The sequence below is a fragment of the Filicampus tigris genome, chromosome 18 (assembly GCF_054856515.1).
Source record: "Filicampus tigris isolate MCC_2025a chromosome 18, RoL_Ftig_1.0, whole genome shotgun sequence".
Lineage (NCBI taxonomy): Eukaryota > Metazoa > Chordata > Actinopteri > Syngnathiformes > Syngnathidae > Filicampus > Filicampus tigris.
Window position 1 is genome coordinate 12,678,115 of NC_141234.1, and position 18,011 is coordinate 12,696,125.

The window sequence follows — 18,011 nt, forward strand, 5'->3', positions numbered from 1 at the left end:
CAATCAAGTTTGCTCTTGTTTTTGTACGTGCAAATCAGGCGTCATATTGGATCCAATGGGAATGCACTAGTGGAGGTGTTAGAATAGAGGTGGGGAAAGTATGGCTCCACACAACCCTTTTCATTCTTTTACTGGGCCCTCTGGGCATTATCAAGAGACCTAAATTGTTGCATTGATTTAGGTGTTTTTTCCCTGAAATTGGTCATTGAAATAGATGTATACATTGTTCATTTAGTTTTTAAATTCATTTATTTTATGAAATAAATAGTTAATTGAATTATTCCCAAAAATAAAATTAAATAATATTTTGATAAAATAAGCATACATTTAACATCAGGTCATTTTATTTAACGGTTGTTTAATTAATTACTGTATGTTGCTCAATTACTGTTTAAGTAATACAAATTCAAATGGGAATTCATTTTTGTCTTATTATTAGAATTAATATTGCGTTTGTGAAATATGAGTTAAGCAGCAAAATTCACCCGTTTTTGGCCATCTGAGGGGGCGGCCATTTTGTCACTTATGTCGACTGAAAATGACATCACAGACCCTCAGGGCTCAGATTACGACCAATCACGGCTCACCTGTTTCCTGAAGCTGAGTCATGATTGGTTGTTACCTGAGCCCTGAAATATCTTTTTCAGTCGACAGAAAGAAAGTGACAAAATGGCCGCCACCTGAGATGGCCCAAAAAAGGGTGGCTTTTACTGCTTAACTCATATTCCACAAACACAATATTAATCATAATGCCGCTTTTCAACTAATGGGGATGCGTAGACCTGTAAAGAACATTTTTGGGTTGACTTTATCTTCAACTTTTTTTTTTTACATGGCCTTTTCCTTTTTTTTCCCCTTTTTTTAAATCTTAGCTATGAAAGACCTGGCCCATCTGTCTGTTTTAAACACAAGCACAAAAGTTTGAGGGAGAGGGCTGCACATGCATGAGCAGCCAAGTAGTTGAGAGTTTGGTTCCGTTTTCAAAGGCACATTGACTGTTGCTGGGAAAGAGTTACCGCGACAGTAACTAGTGCCAATTCCTATCTGGAGGAATTTGATTCCAGATCAATGTTTAAGCTGAGTCCTGAAGACAAAGCTGCCAGAGTGCCACAGTGCTAATTATTAAACCCTCAGTAAAGTACTTTACCAATGTACTTGTTCTGGTTTTGCGGCAATTCAAAGTTTGAATCACAATTAAACAATGTGGCGATTGTCGCAGATTATTGCCCATCAAATTACACATAAGCTTTCAAACTATTAAAAATATGTGAAGAAAGAATTAAATGAAATGCGTTAAATCGATATTGACAGATATGATATAATGATATCGTGATACATTTTTTTCAACCATATCGCCCGGGCTTGATTTCCTATCTAATGTATCCTTTATTCGAGTTGTTGTAATACCGCTTGTTGAGTCTGGCCTATCTTTTGGCACACGTGTCACCAAAAAGCCAAATAAAAAGCAAACTGATTATATACTTTGATAATTTCTGAACTGAGAAATTGTGAAATATGAGTTCTTGTGTGACATGCTAACGTAACACAACAGCAGAGCTGGGCAGTCCGTCCCTGGGCCGGACCGGTCGGACCCTCCGGCCCGGCCGGATGCCCATTTTTGGGGCGGAGGGGTGGGGGATGACAAATTAAGAAAAATGGCTGGACTAAGCATGGCCGGAAGCAGGTCCATACACTACATGGGTAAGTACGTGAATCAGTGTCACGTTTGAAACCTGTCCGCAGCGGGTCTGAATAGTAAGGTCGGAGGTCGGAACGGGGCGGGGGCCGACAATGTTTACGAATATGGCCGGGGGGTCGCGGCCGGAAGGGTACACAGGTCAAGGGTGGAGGGTTGCGCCGGACGGGCAAAAAAGGGTCAAGTGCCCAGCTCTGCGACAACAGTGATCCATGTTAACAAATTGGCACTGACAAAATGTACTCACACTGTGTACTTAAGCAGAAGTACAAATACTAACTTTGCTGTACTTAAGTTAAACTAAAAGAAGTACAAAAATAAAAACAAATCCAACTTTTACAAATACAAATAAGAAAAACATGTAGAATGTCATTCTTTTTAATCCAAGAGCTAGCTAGCATTGTTGCAACTTTTGTTTTCAAAACGTGTTCCGATAGCTTTATCTTTGTGAACTGAATAACAAAAAAGCAAAGTTATCTAATCATAACATGAGAAATACTTGAATGTATTTTTTCATATTGGACATAATTATTAAACACCAGACAATTTTTCGTATCGCAATACATTTGTATGAATCATACTGATGAATCATCGTGCTTTCTGTCTAATACGCTGCTGTGAAAACATATGTTCACTCTTTTCTAATTTCTGCATATTTTTCCCACATAAATGTTTCAGAATATCAGCTTCACTAACCCCGCCACCTCCAGCTCTGTTTTCTGTCTTATGCTCCTTGCTAGTCTCCCAAACCGTACAACACGGCTGGTCGAACTACCACCCTATAAACCTTTCCTTTCGCTCTTCTATCACAGATCACTCCTGACACTTTCCCTCACCCCCTCCACCCTGCCTGTCCTCTCTTTTTCACCTCTCTTCCAAATTGCCCTGCTCTGAACAGTTAATCCTAATGTACTTGACCTCTTGCATCTTTCCACTGGTGTAATCTCACAATTCCACTAGCCTCCCTTTATTCCCACACGTGTTCTCCATCTTGCTGCAACGAACCTTCATTGCTCTCTCTGCAGCATATACCTCCACCTCTCTCGGTTCTCTTCCACCTGCTCCCTACTCTCACTGCAGACCGCAGATCACATCGTGATCGTCGTAGGCCACAAAGACACAGTATAGTGGTACACAAATTGGGGCGGGAAGTATTTTGTGATTCCGATTCCTTCGCAGTTCTCATATAGTTTCTCGTTGGCTCTGGGGAATAAAGTAAGGTTACATGATATTACTGATGTTATTACCATTATATATAATACAAAATGTTTTTGCATAGTGCTGTGCACTGTTGCTGTGTGAATTTAATAACATGATACTGGTAGTTTTATATCACAACAATGATTTATTGGTGTGCATTTCTCTAATAAAAAACAATTTGGTAGGTATCTTAATATATGTTGTGCGATAGGATTTAAGGACGGTGACGTTCTGCAATATGAATGATCTTGTTAGTCAACTACTGTAAATGTGGCATTCCCTTCAAAGATATTTCTTTCCAATAAAAGGATGATTCGATACCAATCTGAATATAGATGAAAGTGGAACATTTGTGGTTGATATTCCCGTGGTAGTATTCCAGTATTCCGCTGCACTTAAGGCACCGGCTTTTATTGGCGGCAGTGATAGACGGATAGATGAACAGGTGGCTGAAAAATCCTCATGGTTTATTTTGTCTGCAATTTACAGCGATGACTTGTTCATGCATGAGAAACAAAAGGAAAGTAAACATTACCTAGCGTAGCGCTACTGGCTGAGTTGAGTGACAAAAGAGGAGCAATTTTGAAATTGTTTCTGGGTGACAGACAGTAGATGAACTACATTTCCCAAATGACTGTTCGAACCTCGATGTGCCATACAGACGTACAGCTGTTGTTAAACAGGCTGAGCCCAAATAAATACCGCACATTTAAAATGGGAGTACAGTAAGTCCCCAAGATACGAACACAATGCGTTCGGAGAGACTGTTCCTCAGCTGAATTGTTCGTAAATCTATAAAGGTTGGTTTAGCTCTTGGCCGGAGCACCGGTGCTCGTGAAATTTTCAATTTTCTGCACCGTGTTTTGAAAATTAGTTATATGTTCACTTTAATTCTACTTTGTTTACTTAGTTTGGTAAAATGTCATTTCAGTTATATATTTTTTTAAACACTATTGTTTTGATTTTATTTCATGAACAAAAATGTTTCTTTTGAATGTCAATTTTTATTTGGTTTGGTCCTTGCTCCTCAGACATCTTATTCTCTCAAATCCTTTTGAACAACCTTTTTTTTTTAAAAATCCACTGCCACCTCCCCTTGTTACTTACATACCTCCTATGTGATCAGAACCAACGACCTTGGCACTCTTCGCCCTCCTCTGAGCTTTCTCCACTTCATCCTTTCTCATCCGACCCACCTTCTCTTTTTCGCAATTTTTGTCTCCTCTGTCCTCCATTCTCGTTCGTTTCCCTCCTTTATCAACTCCTCAAAGTACAGCACTCCTTCCATACACTCTGCACCCTTTCGTCACTTATCAGTACATTTCTTTCTCTGTCTTTAATCACCCGTACCTGCGGCAAATCCTTCCCAGCTCAATCCCTCCGCCTGGCCAACCTGTACGACATCTTTTCTCTTTCCTTTGTGTCCAATAGGTGGTAGAGCTCATCGTGCACATTCTCGTATTACTGCCTACTCTTGTCAGTTCTCACCACATCCCATCTCTTCTTACGTGTGATCCATAGCCGCAAGGACCAAACTCAAGATAAATATAAAAAATTCTGGTTGAGCTCATTTGGGTTTCGCGTCACATGCTGCATTTAACAAACTTGTATATGTATTCATTATTCTACACACTGTGCGCCAAGACACACCCGAACGATTTATGTAATACGCTTCAATCATGTCAGTGTTATTAGTCACCCTAGCATGGTTGAGTTAGTGAGTCAGATGGATTATGTTGACACGGCGCTGTTTTGTTCTGCAGGGTTGACTTTTTTTTTTGCCAATATGCATTAACTGATTCCGAATAGTTTACATCTGCACCAAAATGCATCTAAGAATTGATTAATTCTCTCCCCCATATGTTTGAGCCTGTGTCTAAAATTTTAACCGTGTGAAATCAATTTCAACCTGGAAAACAAGTTCAAAATATATTACTATTAGTGCTGTCAAACGCTAAAATTTTGAAAAACTAATTAATCGCAAAATTTTCCATAATTAATCGCGATTAATCATATTTTTTTCAACTACATTTTTTTACAAAGCTTGGAACCGTTATTTACTTGAGTAAAATCTTGTGGAAAAAAAATACAAGTATATTTCGATTCAAAGACTGTTCTATAATAGCGTTCTTTGATCCTTGAATAAGATTCTTTTCCAGTAAAATACAACAGTTGAATGATACACCAAAGACGTACAACTAATATGGGATTTGAATTGGCTGTCAAAGTGTGCAAATTATTTCGGATTTCTCCAATGAGCCATCGAGCAACTTTTTAAAGTAAAACCATATAAAAGCCCATCTTTGCGGCAGTGACTCTCCTCTAAATTTGGCTTCATAGTGAGCAGAGGTCAGCTGATACAGGACGTAAATAAAACGCAGTTAACTGAGTTAATTTTTTTTAGTGCGTGATGAAATTTAAATTAATCTCCATAGTTAATGCTTTGATTTGGACAGCCCTAATTACTATATAACTTATAACTACCGTTGTAAGGGTGCCCTATTGGAATGTGTATGGCATAAACTGTAATTAATTAGCGACCACTCCGATGCTTGTTACTGAGCCCAATTTTCCTGAAACAGTTAACACCGAATGGTTTAAAAGCAATTAAGCGCTTGTTTCCACATATCCTCTTGGTTTGCATGATTTAGTTTGTGTTTAGCGTTCCACAGTCAGGTCTCCGGACCTTTCCATCTGTTACATCAGTCAGCCTCATAGGACGAAAGTCGTCGGACTACTCTTGAGACTCGTCGTGGTCAGGGGCCATTTCCCACCCGTGTGGGAAATACAAATCGCAGCATTAGGAAATAAACCCGCACCTAACAGGAGATGGAGAAGCTAATGAATATCAGCTGTAGACTCATCACGCTTATTATTATTGTGCTTTTCAGTCAGAGTGAAGGCACTGATGCTGCACTAATACCCAGAGGCAGCTGTCCGATCCCTGTAATATACACGCAAACCTGCTGTCAGATTAGAGAGCTGCCGTTTCCTCTTTGTGCCGATCATTGGGGTGATAGTGTTGTGGGGGTGTGGTGGGATTTACAATGACAGTCACATCCAGTGGTCTTTCCTGGCCTCTGGTGAGTAATGAAGTGGATGTTTAGCATTTAGGGCGTAACACTGCGCTTGACCCCGTATGGAATGGCGGACTGCGAACGGATCATCCCCGAGGAAGACATTGCAGCGAGAGGCAGAACGGGGAAATTGGCAGATGATGCTTTGTGACGGCGTTTCAATGAAATTTCACTTTGCAGTCAGTCCATGACAAGAAATGCCAGCGCATTGCTCGTTGGCGCATGCCTCCGGATTTGATTGATTTTTTTCCCTGTGCTTAAATGGATTAGCGATGCCTATAGTGCGAAATAAGGCGGCGAGGGGCGTGCATCAAGGTCACTCCCCATCTCCATCAAAGCTCGACTGACCTCTTCATCAAAGAGTCTGTTCCCATTCTTCTGGCATATTTCTCCCCCCTCTGGTGGCATCTTTATCTCTGCCTCCCACAGTAATCTGTTTTATTAAAAGGCTGCTCAGGTTTAACACACTCAAATTGGCTCCTAGGTTGGATTTGTATTCCACTTTTTGATATTATTCTCCAAATATCAGTAGGACTACATTTGAGGGGGGGTTTGTATATATATCATGTTGTGGGTATTTTCTTCTCCCCTTGCAATGAATTATGCGAATACATAATGACTTGGAAGGTGATTGGACAAAAACAGTGTTCATGCAGATATAGCTGCATTTTTCTTTATACTACGATAACTAGATGGCTTCCGTGGTTGTGACAGCGTTTATAGCTCATAAGATGTTCTGCTAAAAACACATTTTTTACAATGCGATTTAAGGCAATGGGGTATTCTATCCATCTCTCTATCTCACTTTCTACCCTTCTCTCTGCCTCTCTCTCTTTATCTAGCCCTTTATCTATCCCTTTATCTCTGTCTGTCTGTCTGTCTCGGTCTGTCTGTCTGTCTGTCTGTCTATCTGTCTTTTTTCTCTCTATCTATCGCTCTGTCTATCTATCGCTCTGTCTCTATCTCTATCTGTCTCTCTCTATCTGTCTCTCTCCTTTATCTCTCTATCTTTAGCTCTCTTTCCATCTTTCTCTCTCTATCTATCTATCTATCTATCTATCTATCTATCTATCTATCTATCTATCTATCTATCTATCTATCTATCTATCTATCTATCTATCTATCTATCTATCTATCTATCTATCTCTCCATCTCTCTCTATCTCCATCTGTCTCTCTCTATCTCTCTCTATCTATATCTCTATATCTCTAGCTCTCTTTCCATCTTTCTCTCTCTATCTATCTATCTATCTATCTATCTATCTATCTATCTATCTATCTATCTATCTATCTATCTATCTATCTATCTATCTATCTATCTATCTATCTATCTATCTATCTATCTATCTATCTATCTATCTATCTATCTATCCCTCCATCTCCCTTTATCTGTCTCTCTCTCTCTCTATCTATCTTTCTATCCATCTTTTTTTCTCTCTATCGATCTGTGTCTTTCTCTCTGTCTCTCTCTCCATTTAATCTAGCTAATTTATCCCTAACCTTATGTATCTCCAAATCACAATAAGAGCCAAAATGAAAGCGAGAGCACACGCATGACAGCTAATTCCATGCATGACTAACACACAAGCGCAAGCATGGTAGATACTCTCCATCCTTCACACATCCATCCATCACATTATTATGTAGGACTAAGAATGCGTGTAAAATGTTTTTGGGTACAATATACTGTAGTTTGGGACACTTTTGTTTTTGTCTTAATACCATTTTGCTTTGACATAATCAGGGCCTTAACATGAAATAAAACATATATTCTCTAGCCTGTTCAACAATTGACATTGCTTTGTGTCCCTTTTCAAGTTAGGAAAGGTGGTAATGAACATTTGGTTTTGAGTCAAGGTCATTGACTGAGAGTCTGTCAGGGTTCCACACACAGTACAGTATAGCTGTTTGACTGTATGCTGTTTCAAATTGTTCCCCGGTGGATCTGAGTTGCCATTGATGACCAATTACGGCCATTACTCTGATTTTACACTATCATATATTACAGCAATATATCAAGACCAATGTATTGAATTGTAATCCAGTTATAGTATCAATACACCATCGACGTTAGGAGTTAACTTCAAATTTAAAGTCCATGCAGATTTTCTTCAACCCTTCTCATCAATGTCATGAATGTGCGTATTGGGTTTGCAGTTTAACAGTACAGCGCTGCTTGTAAAAATGTGTATGGGACACAACTACGCATAAAAGAAAAACATGTACTTTTCATTTGACTTTTAAAATAGTATTTGTTGAAGCATTTATGTTGTTATGTATTTCATATCTTTATTTCTATCGTTTTAAAATAGATGCTACACTTTTAATGAGTTGAAATGTTAATCTGGAACACATATAACAACCAATTTTACATCACTAACAAGTTAATAGGTTAGTCTCACCATTTCAGATTGTAATTACTGTTATTACTGTATTTAGCACTATGCACCTGTTTGAGGAGCTTTTATGGGCGGGGGAATTTTTGATTGTCTACGTGAATGTACTTTACATGTACGTTGGGGTAGCAGTCAAGACAGCTTTTGTTTTATAACACTTGGTCAGTCATATTGAAATTTTTAAACTTATTTCATCACTGTATTAATGCAAACACACACACAGACACAAGTCATCCTCATCAATCATCATCCTCCTGCGGCGGTCTGCTCGTTGCTCCTTATAAAACGTACTTTATAAGGGAATGAGAGGAGCTGCTTCCACTGGCGGAGAATCAAGTCTGCTGTGTTCACACCCACAACGGTGCAGATTGATTGGAAAAATCTGCCACGCTGCGCCCACTTGCATGCACCTGTGAACATACCAAATCACGATCTAACCCCGGCTACTCACAGATTAAGACTGCGCTCGACTGAGCATGAAAATAGAGCCCTAAGTGACTACATTACCACCCAAATAACTGACGTACCAAAAGAATAAATATTTTAATTTGAGAATTGATTTATGGAATATAAAAATCTGGTATCATATGTATCGATATTTGAGTGTCGATTTACACATTACTAACAGGTAGAGTTGATTGATGATGTCAATAATTATACAGTCAGCAAACTGCAGTTGTAATTGTTTCCATTGGGCAGAGAGAATATATGACTGGGTGTAGTGTTGGATTTAGTATTTGTAGCTGCCGCCACTTTTATGCTAGAATATTTATGGCAAATGAACGTCAGCACAAAACCAAACATGACACATTCAGGGATGGCAAGAAGCCATACAACAAAAAGCAAGTGGAAACAATAGAAGCGAAAACACTGCTACTTCCATTTTTTGACAGTTCGGGTCTTGTGTGCATGAATTAGTTTTTGTTTGATGCTGTTTTCAGTGGCTAGTGGGTCCATACCAGAATGCACCCACTGGCCATAGCACCCTTTTGAACACCTCAAGAGATTCGGTGCGGAGGGAGTCTTGTGCTTGAGGTCACGCCAAATCACTGTGCATCCCGTCAAATAATTCATTGTAAAATAATCAACACATAAGGCAGAAATAAACGGAAAATGAGCCCTGTTTTTGTGACTTTGGCACTTTCCAAACCTCTTTCTCTTACCTCCACCCTGAATTGTGTCAGTCTTAATCAGTATTGGTCTCTGCGCAAGTCAGGCCTCAGATGGCTCCATTAACTGCACTTTTCATCCAAGTGAAACCACAATTGTTTTATGTGAAAGCCTTGCTTGATTCTCAAATAAACTTTGATGGCAGCAGTAAACCACAAGTGAATACTGTCTTGTTTGAGAGAAAACTCCTTGCATGAATAATGAGCAAAGACTACTGTACTGCGTATCAGATTACATGCTAATGAAATGTTTACTGAAAGCAAAACTGTAGTCTCCATCTAGTGGTAGATCTATGGCAAGCCTTTGGTTGCTTCATCAAACCTTTTTTTTTATTTTTGGGGTAATCCTTGCCTTAACAACATCCATCCATTTATCTGATCCGCTTATCCTGTGAAAGACAAACACGGTAATGGCTATAATGTCAGTCATAGCGATCAACTAAGAAAATGCGCTTTAAATTAGTGCCCTCTACGTCAACAAGCGAATACTTGAACGCTTACATTTGAATTGATCAGAAATCACCACGTTGTTTGGGGTGTTTTAACGTTATGAAATTATGTTAGTATAAACTGAACTGATTTGAACTTGAACTGGCTTGTATGTCTGACCCATTGAATTGGCCTTTTCTTTTTGAATATTTCCATAAAATATGATTCAGTATAATGAATAAACATCCATTCATCTCACTGTGACGTAATCTTTTGTACTGAATTACTGCTGCATTTGTGTTTGCAGCTAAAATTGCCTTTCTATTTCTGCCTGTCTTTATGTATCACGTCAAATCCTGATGTCCTTTCTGGATGAGATGGGTGTTAGCTTCAAATAATAAAGAATAAAAGTGCTGTTTTATTATTGATTATACAATTTTATGTCATTGTATTTTTATAATTGTGTCCTATTTGTTTTTGCGCTTCGGAGAGGGCAGTAGGGCTGAATCGCAGTGTTGTCAAATGCAATTTTCAAATCGAAAATACTTCAATTTCGAAAAAAAAAAAACCCCACCTCTGCTTCATTTTGGTTGGTCAGTAGGCTGTATGTTTTATATGTATATATGTGTATATATATATATATATATGTATGTGTATATATATATATATATATATATATATATATATATATGTATATATATATATACACATACATATATATATGTATGTGTATATATATATGTATGTGTATATATATACATATGTATGTGTATGTGTTTATATGTGTATGTATATATATATATATATATATATATATGTGTATATATATGTATGTGTATATATATATGTATGTGTATATATATATGTATATATATGTATGTGTATATATATATGTATATGTATGTGTATATATATATATGTATATGTATGTGTATATCTGTATATATATATGTATATGTATGTGTATATCTGTATATATATATATGTATGTGTATATCTGTATATGTATGTGTATATATGTGTGTGTATATATATGTGTGTATATATATATATATATATATATGTGTGTGTATATATATATATGTGTGTGTATATATATATATATATGTGTGTATATATATTTATGTGTGTGTGTGTGTGTATGTATACATACTCCAGATGCACGTGTATGTATATATACATGTGTATGTTATGTGTATGTACAGTATATGTGTGTATGTGTATATATATATATATATGTGTGTATATAACTGCTTACATTGTAGTAAAGTCTGAATTACAGTAAATATATGTCTGTGAAAAACTTCTGGACGTAGCACCAACTTTGTGCCCTGTTTATAACTGCAAAACGCTGTGCGTCGAGACTATAAACTGATGACCGCCTTTACATTGCTTGTCCTTGTATCGCACCGCTACACCTGATTGTGTATCTCTCTTCCAGGTTGTGCTATCATCCGTCCCCCCAGAGATGGTGGTATAAGATACAGAGGCCTTACACAGGAGCAGGTGATTAATGGTTACTGCCATTTGTGATTACAACAGCAGAAAGCTCAACACACACACACACACACATACACACGCATACATACGCAAAGATTTCTATCAGTTCAATGCATTTTGATCGAAAATTTTTTATACACTTGGAAGTGGACAAAATACCGATTCACATATGCATTAGATAACTGAAGATGATGGATCAACCAAGTGCAGGCTGAATCAGGAAGGACAACATTTCCATAATTCGACTTGCAGGACACATTATTACATAATCCTGAACTGTCAGAAAAAAATATATTATACAAAATATTACACAAGATATTTTAATTTAGTTTTAGTTTTTGTCTTTTGACTAAAATTTAACTTAGTCATCTGATTGTATTTTAGTTTTAGTCCAATTTTAGTCAACAAAAATAAAGAGCAATTTTACTCGATTAAATTATTAGACATCAAAGATTACATCTGAGACTCTGAGTGTTCACTTTTATTCCCCACATTAAAAATTTAACAGCGATAGATTATCACTTGACGATAATAGCTAACAACTCCCTTAATAATTATTATAAAGCCAAGGCCACTAGTTGAGGTTATGATGTGGTAATTAATTACACTGTCATTTTTCTATGTTTCTAACGCTTCATTTAATTATGTTTGTGTGTCTAGATTCGAAGTGTGCAGGTTCTTCCTGTTGATTATGAGATTGAGTACATCTGCAGGGGAAACCGTGTGATTGTGGGACCCAAAGTCAGGAAATGTTTGCCCAGTGGCACCTGGACCGACCTTAACCAACAAAGTAGATGCTGTAAGTGCAACCACAACTGACTTTCCACGTGCATCCAATTCACCACAAAAGTGTGTCCAAAAGAATATACATGCTGTCCAAACATTGTCATCATGCTCAATGTAATTACTGTGAAATCCCGTAAATAACGTGCACCCGTGTATAATACGTCCCCAAAATCACCATTAAAACACATTTTTTTCTTCATAACAAACAGACATTCATAACAAAAACATGGCTATCCCTTCACATAAACACATTATTTAAACTGCCTGTTCATTCACATACATGTGTAAAAAAAAAAAGAAAGAACCGTTTGACTTTGGAAATAAAATCACTGAGGTTCCAGATGTGTCACCTGTCAAGTGGTTCCTCAACATGAAATATTGTTCATTTAAAAAAAAAGTGTGTTTCAGATTTAGGTTGGTTTTTCTCTTTCAGTATTGTTATGCCCTCGGGTTTGGACGTCTTTGGAAAATGGTCGAGTGTCTTCTTGGCCGCCGGGCCTCCCAGTGGAGGGAACTGTGTTGCACTATAGTTGCCTCCCTGGCTTCATCTTGATGGGCCGAAACTCAACGCAGTGCAATAAATTGGGCAAGTGGGACACACCCAAACCCTTGTGTCACTGTAAGTATTACAAAACAAAGCTTTTATTGTCAGCCATTTACACACAGTAATGTAGGATACAAGAATACAGTATAACACACAGAAACACACACACGTACATGTGCGGACACATACATATACCACTTTGGAATTCCATTGATCTCTGTATTATTAATACCCTAATACTACTAATATATATATATATATATATATATATATATATATATATATATATATATATATAAAATTATTAATTTTACCACGTGTCCCGTTCAAGGTCACTTTTGAGCTTATGAAATGTTCAATTCAATTAATTTTAGTGTAAGATTTGATAGTGTTATCTGTAATTATTGGTATTAGTAATTTCAGTTATCAAAAATCGAATTGTGTTTTTAATCTTTCTCTTGTCCTTTCTCTCTGAAGATGACAGACATTTTAAAGGTAGGATAATTTTTCTTCCTTATTGTATTTATTGCATGCCTCTGGCCAGCGGAAACATACAATTATAATGTTTTGAAAACCTTTCCTTTGCTGACTTCACTGAATAGTGTGTTTTTGGAGTTTTAGTACTTGCTCAGTCACTGTGTTAGAATGCCAATTAGTGTCATTCACCTCAGCAATGTACCAAAACAACCGCAGCTACAGTACAGTATGGATTGCGGCAAACGATTGAATTGTACAATTGTTTCCCTATTCGAAAAGTGAAAACTCATTTTACAGATTCAATACACACCGATGAAAGCACTTATTTGAAGGCCAGTTTCTACCTAAGTTCCCTGTGTGTTACTAAAATGAAATGAAATGGTAAATTTTAGGTTTTCATTTGTTTCAAGCTATAATCAATAACATTATTAAATCCAAAACAATAAAGTCAGTGGGAAATATTTGATATTCCCAAATAGGCCTTGGCCATGTATGGAGTTTTTTTTTTATGATATATTGATATATTTCCCTATGTGATGCAGTATGAGACCTTATTGTTTATATTGCTATGTTATGTTGCTAAATTATTGTTGCATTGCGATCTTAAACCCTCACACTCTACCTTGTAAAATGTTGGAATATGAACAGTAGGCATAAATAAAGCCCTTGATTTCTGTGTATCAGTCACGGTTTGTAGATGCTGGCACCTAGTGGTGTATAGTAGTTATTGCTAGAATTAATAAATTGTATTATGCCTGGGAGGGCAGCAGAACACATCTTAAACTTTGTTGTTGCTTTGCTGGAACGTACATTTTAATTCTAATCTATTTAAAAAAAAAATGTCTGTTACTATAGGTGGTTGGCATAAATAAATTAACAAAACTTTTTTTTAATTTTATTTATTTATTTTTTTTTCCATATGTATATATATTTTTGTCAAAATAATTGACATTGGATAATTTACCCCGGCACACCTGATTATCTCTCACGGCAGACTAATGTGCCACGGCACACTGGTTGAGAATCACTGCTGCTAACCAACTGTCAACATGGCGGATGTACCACCTTTCATTGTATTAGTTGCATTAATTTTGGCACGATTATTAAGATGCTAATATTTTATATAAAGTGCTTAAAATGCGCATCCGCAGGCTAATGTACTTGATTAAAGTGGAGTAACACAACCGACAATACTACTTTGTACCTCATGGGGGCAATGTTGCACTCTTTAAATAATACCGAAAACTGGGTAATTCCAGTTTCCATCTTTCATGACTGGTTGTCAGAGCCACAACACCTCAAATGTCATTATTCAGAATTAGAGGTCATGAAACTGGCGGCTCGGCTGCTTTTCATAATATCCTGCGAATAACTGAGCGGAAATTATGTGCATATTATATTTGTTTTCAGGTAGTGTGCTAAAATGACAAATGTATCCCACTTTAGAGCAATACTGACCTGAAGTAAACTGGCAAACATACCGTATGAACACCACTATTACACTTTATTTTTACATTGTGTGATTTATATTTAATTTATATTTCTGTTACTTGAAAAGTAAAAAATGCACTGTACATGGAGAAAAATCAAACAAAAAGGTTTTTAAACAAACTTTATGCATAGCTACGAGCTTCATTCTCATTTATGTGATTAGAGTTCATATTTTAAACGTAAATGGTATTTGCATTCAAGTCAGTGATTCTTTCACATACCACTCGTGGGCGCCTGCATACCACTCGTACAGGGGAGGGCAATTAATTTTGTAAGAGGGCCACAACTGGAATGCTCGAGAGGGCCAAGCCAACTTGCTAACCTCAACTTTGCCTAAATTATTTAGAATGTATTTAGAACAAGAATTTTGACTTGTTTGTATATATGGTATGTCTCGTTCTAATTTGGAGGTACACATTTTACCCCAAATCATAAACGGTCATTAAAGTGTATGGGACATGAAAAAAGGTTACCCTCAATTTTTTTGAAAGAATGACCACAAGTACAATTAATAAGATTCCAATGATCACATTGGTAAAAACCTAATGAAAAGGCCCCACCAAAATTCCCAAAAACTCGATATTTGCGTGAGCTCGGTCCACCCACTGGCCGTTTGACCCAGTGCATGCGTAGCGCTACTGGCCCAGCGTCGTCGTCTTCAGACTCTGAAAATGGCGATGACAAGCTGTTGATAAGTATTGGTCACTCATTTTTATTGTTCAGTTAAAGCGGAAGTCAACCCAAATGTATATTTTTTTAATGTTCTATGCAGGTCCACTAGTTGAAACACAACATTCTGATTAATATTGCGTTTTTGGAATCTGAGTTAAGCAACACAATGCACCCGTTTTTAGCCGTCTCAGGGCGTCATTTCTGCCGACTGAAAAGGACATCACAGACCCTCGGGGCTCAGATTACGCCCAATCACGACTCACCTGTTTTCTGAAGCTGAGCTATGATTGCTCGTTATCTGAGCCCTGAGGGTGATGATGTAATTTCCAGTTAACAGAAGTGACAAAATGGCCGCCCCCAGAGATGTCTCAAAACGAGTGGTTTTGTTGCTGAATTCATATTTTATATTAATCATATTGCCTTGTTTCAACTAGTGGGCCTGCTTAGAACCTATTCTTGAAGAAAATATGTTTGGGTTGACTTCCCTCTTTAAAGCAGAAACAAAATGAATCAGAAGAAAAACCACGACGAGCACACTTCACAGACAGCAAGTAAGAGACGCGGCTCGATGACGTCATATCTGCCTTCTTCACGATTTCATAGATTTTTATAGAGTTTATCTGGTAACTACATTGCAGGGGTCAATTTCTTCTCAACGTTCTTGTTGTTTCAAATGTGGTGAATGACTTGAGCGAGACATAATACAACCAGTTGTTCTTTAATTTCTAAAGTACGGCAACTGCAGGCTTCAGTTCCCTTCATGATTGTTTTTTAAACATTTTTTTATACGATTGTGAGACTGGCAGATCAATGAAGTTGTAACAAAATCTCCTAATTATCTAATTTGTAATGACTCAAAGTATATTAAAGACAAATCTTTTAGCTATGTTAAGTCTGCTTCCGAATGTGTTCAATAAACGTATTGTTCCTTTTAGCCCCACCCTCCAGCTCTTTTCAGCCAATAAGATCACAGCCTGCGCTTGTTCCACACCTGCGTCTCATCCATGTTGATCAGGCTGTCAGTTTAGATGACGTCATTCGATTGTCCTTGTGTGTCTTTGTTCTGGGCTTGTTGTTTATCCCAATGCCTCGTCGCTTCCTTATAGTTCCTGTTTGTTTCATCCAGAGAAAAGAAAATAATTGCTGGTTATTCTTGCATTGAAACTTATTGTATTTTTTTCCAATTTGTCTCACCCTGCTATGGCCCCACAATGACACAATAGGCGTAAAGGGAGTATAGTTTTTTTATTTTTATTGATTTGATGTCTCATTGTCATGTCAAGTAGGTCCAGCCCACATCGACAGCAGTTACATACTGATTATGATAATATATGCTAGGTTGCTAACATAACGCTCCATACTAATTGGTATAAATCTTGCACATTTTAGCCTTTTCTGTCACTGCAGTGATGTATTTTACGCTACACAGTAATATACACTTGGCTGGTTTCAATCAGTACACCTGACTTATTCATTAAAAATCCACAAAACTGTGTCTTTCGTTCCTTTTATACATGTTTAGTTTTATTGATACCATCAGTGCGGTATTAATTCAACATATTTTTGTTTTGGTTGCGGTTTACAAATTGCAGGTGTATATCTATACTGCATCATTCATGACCGTGTATAAAATATAACATGATACATTGGCCTGACATACAGGATAACCCAAAACCAAACTATAGCTTGAATATCAGCATGATAACAGGCTCGGATATACAACAAATGATGTAGGTATTGATAAAGCAACACGCTAGTGTATAATTTCCTCGTATGTCATGGATGGCATCATGGCAGAGTGCTGCTGTCAATGTCTCCGGATGTGAATGTGTCTTTGCGGCATTAGCCCAGAGTGTTGAGCGCGGTGATTAACGACCATACCAGTCGCCCAATCCGTCAAACATTTGCAGACATTCAGTTCGATAGTACTGAAGGCACACTCATTCACGGAGGATGCGGAGGAGCGTAGTGATAGTCCAAGGTGAACTAAAGAAAGGAGGCTGGGGGGGAAAAGGTAAGAGCAGGAGATTTATGTTCCAAATCATCCAGGAAATGGTTTTGTGTGGATCTTCCAGAATGAGAGCGGAATAAAGCTCTCTGCACATACATTAAAATTCTACTGACTCCAACTGTGTCTGCTCTGCTTCATGGCTCCAGGGACACTCTGTCCTCCTACCTTGTGCTAATAAACAGCATGCAGCTCTTCTATGCTCAAGCAGTGGTTAGAGAAGCGACCGAAGCACAATGACATTATGAAACCAATAGTGCACCTTAATTGTTTTATACAGCATGTGCTTATGATGATAATCCTCTTCATGTTGCTATAAAACACCTGTAAATAGAAATGATAGTGGCTTGCACTGTTATAATACGAACTCATGTCAGATGATTCAAGACATCATGATCGTTATCAAGCTTCTTCAGAGCTTGCTGATGAGCTGATCATTTAAATCAGGTGTGTTGCAGCAAGGAGAGCTGGAAAACAGTCAGGAAAGCGGCCCTTGAGGACTGGAGCTGGATACCCCTAAACTAGGGAGTGCGCATTTGTGCTACCACATTACCTCAGTTGTGTATT

At 37.6% G+C, this 18,011-nt stretch overlaps 1 protein-coding gene across 1 annotated transcript in view; it reads left to right on the forward strand.

Moving 5' to 3' along the window:
• gabbr1b (gamma-aminobutyric acid (GABA) B receptor, 1b) overlaps nucleotides 1-18,011 on the forward strand; it is a 179,029-nt gene that overhangs the window by 44,338 nt on the left and 116,680 nt on the right. Inside the window, exons 3-6 of the mRNA XM_086014658.1 lie at nucleotides 11,408-11,472; nucleotides 12,127-12,265; nucleotides 12,686-12,871; nucleotides 13,274-13,291. Coding sequence (XP_085870784.1) covers nucleotides 11,408-11,472; nucleotides 12,127-12,265; nucleotides 12,686-12,871; nucleotides 13,274-13,291 — 408 coding nt within the window. The remainder of the gene's footprint in view (nucleotides 1-11,407; nucleotides 11,473-12,126; nucleotides 12,266-12,685; nucleotides 12,872-13,273; nucleotides 13,292-18,011) is intronic.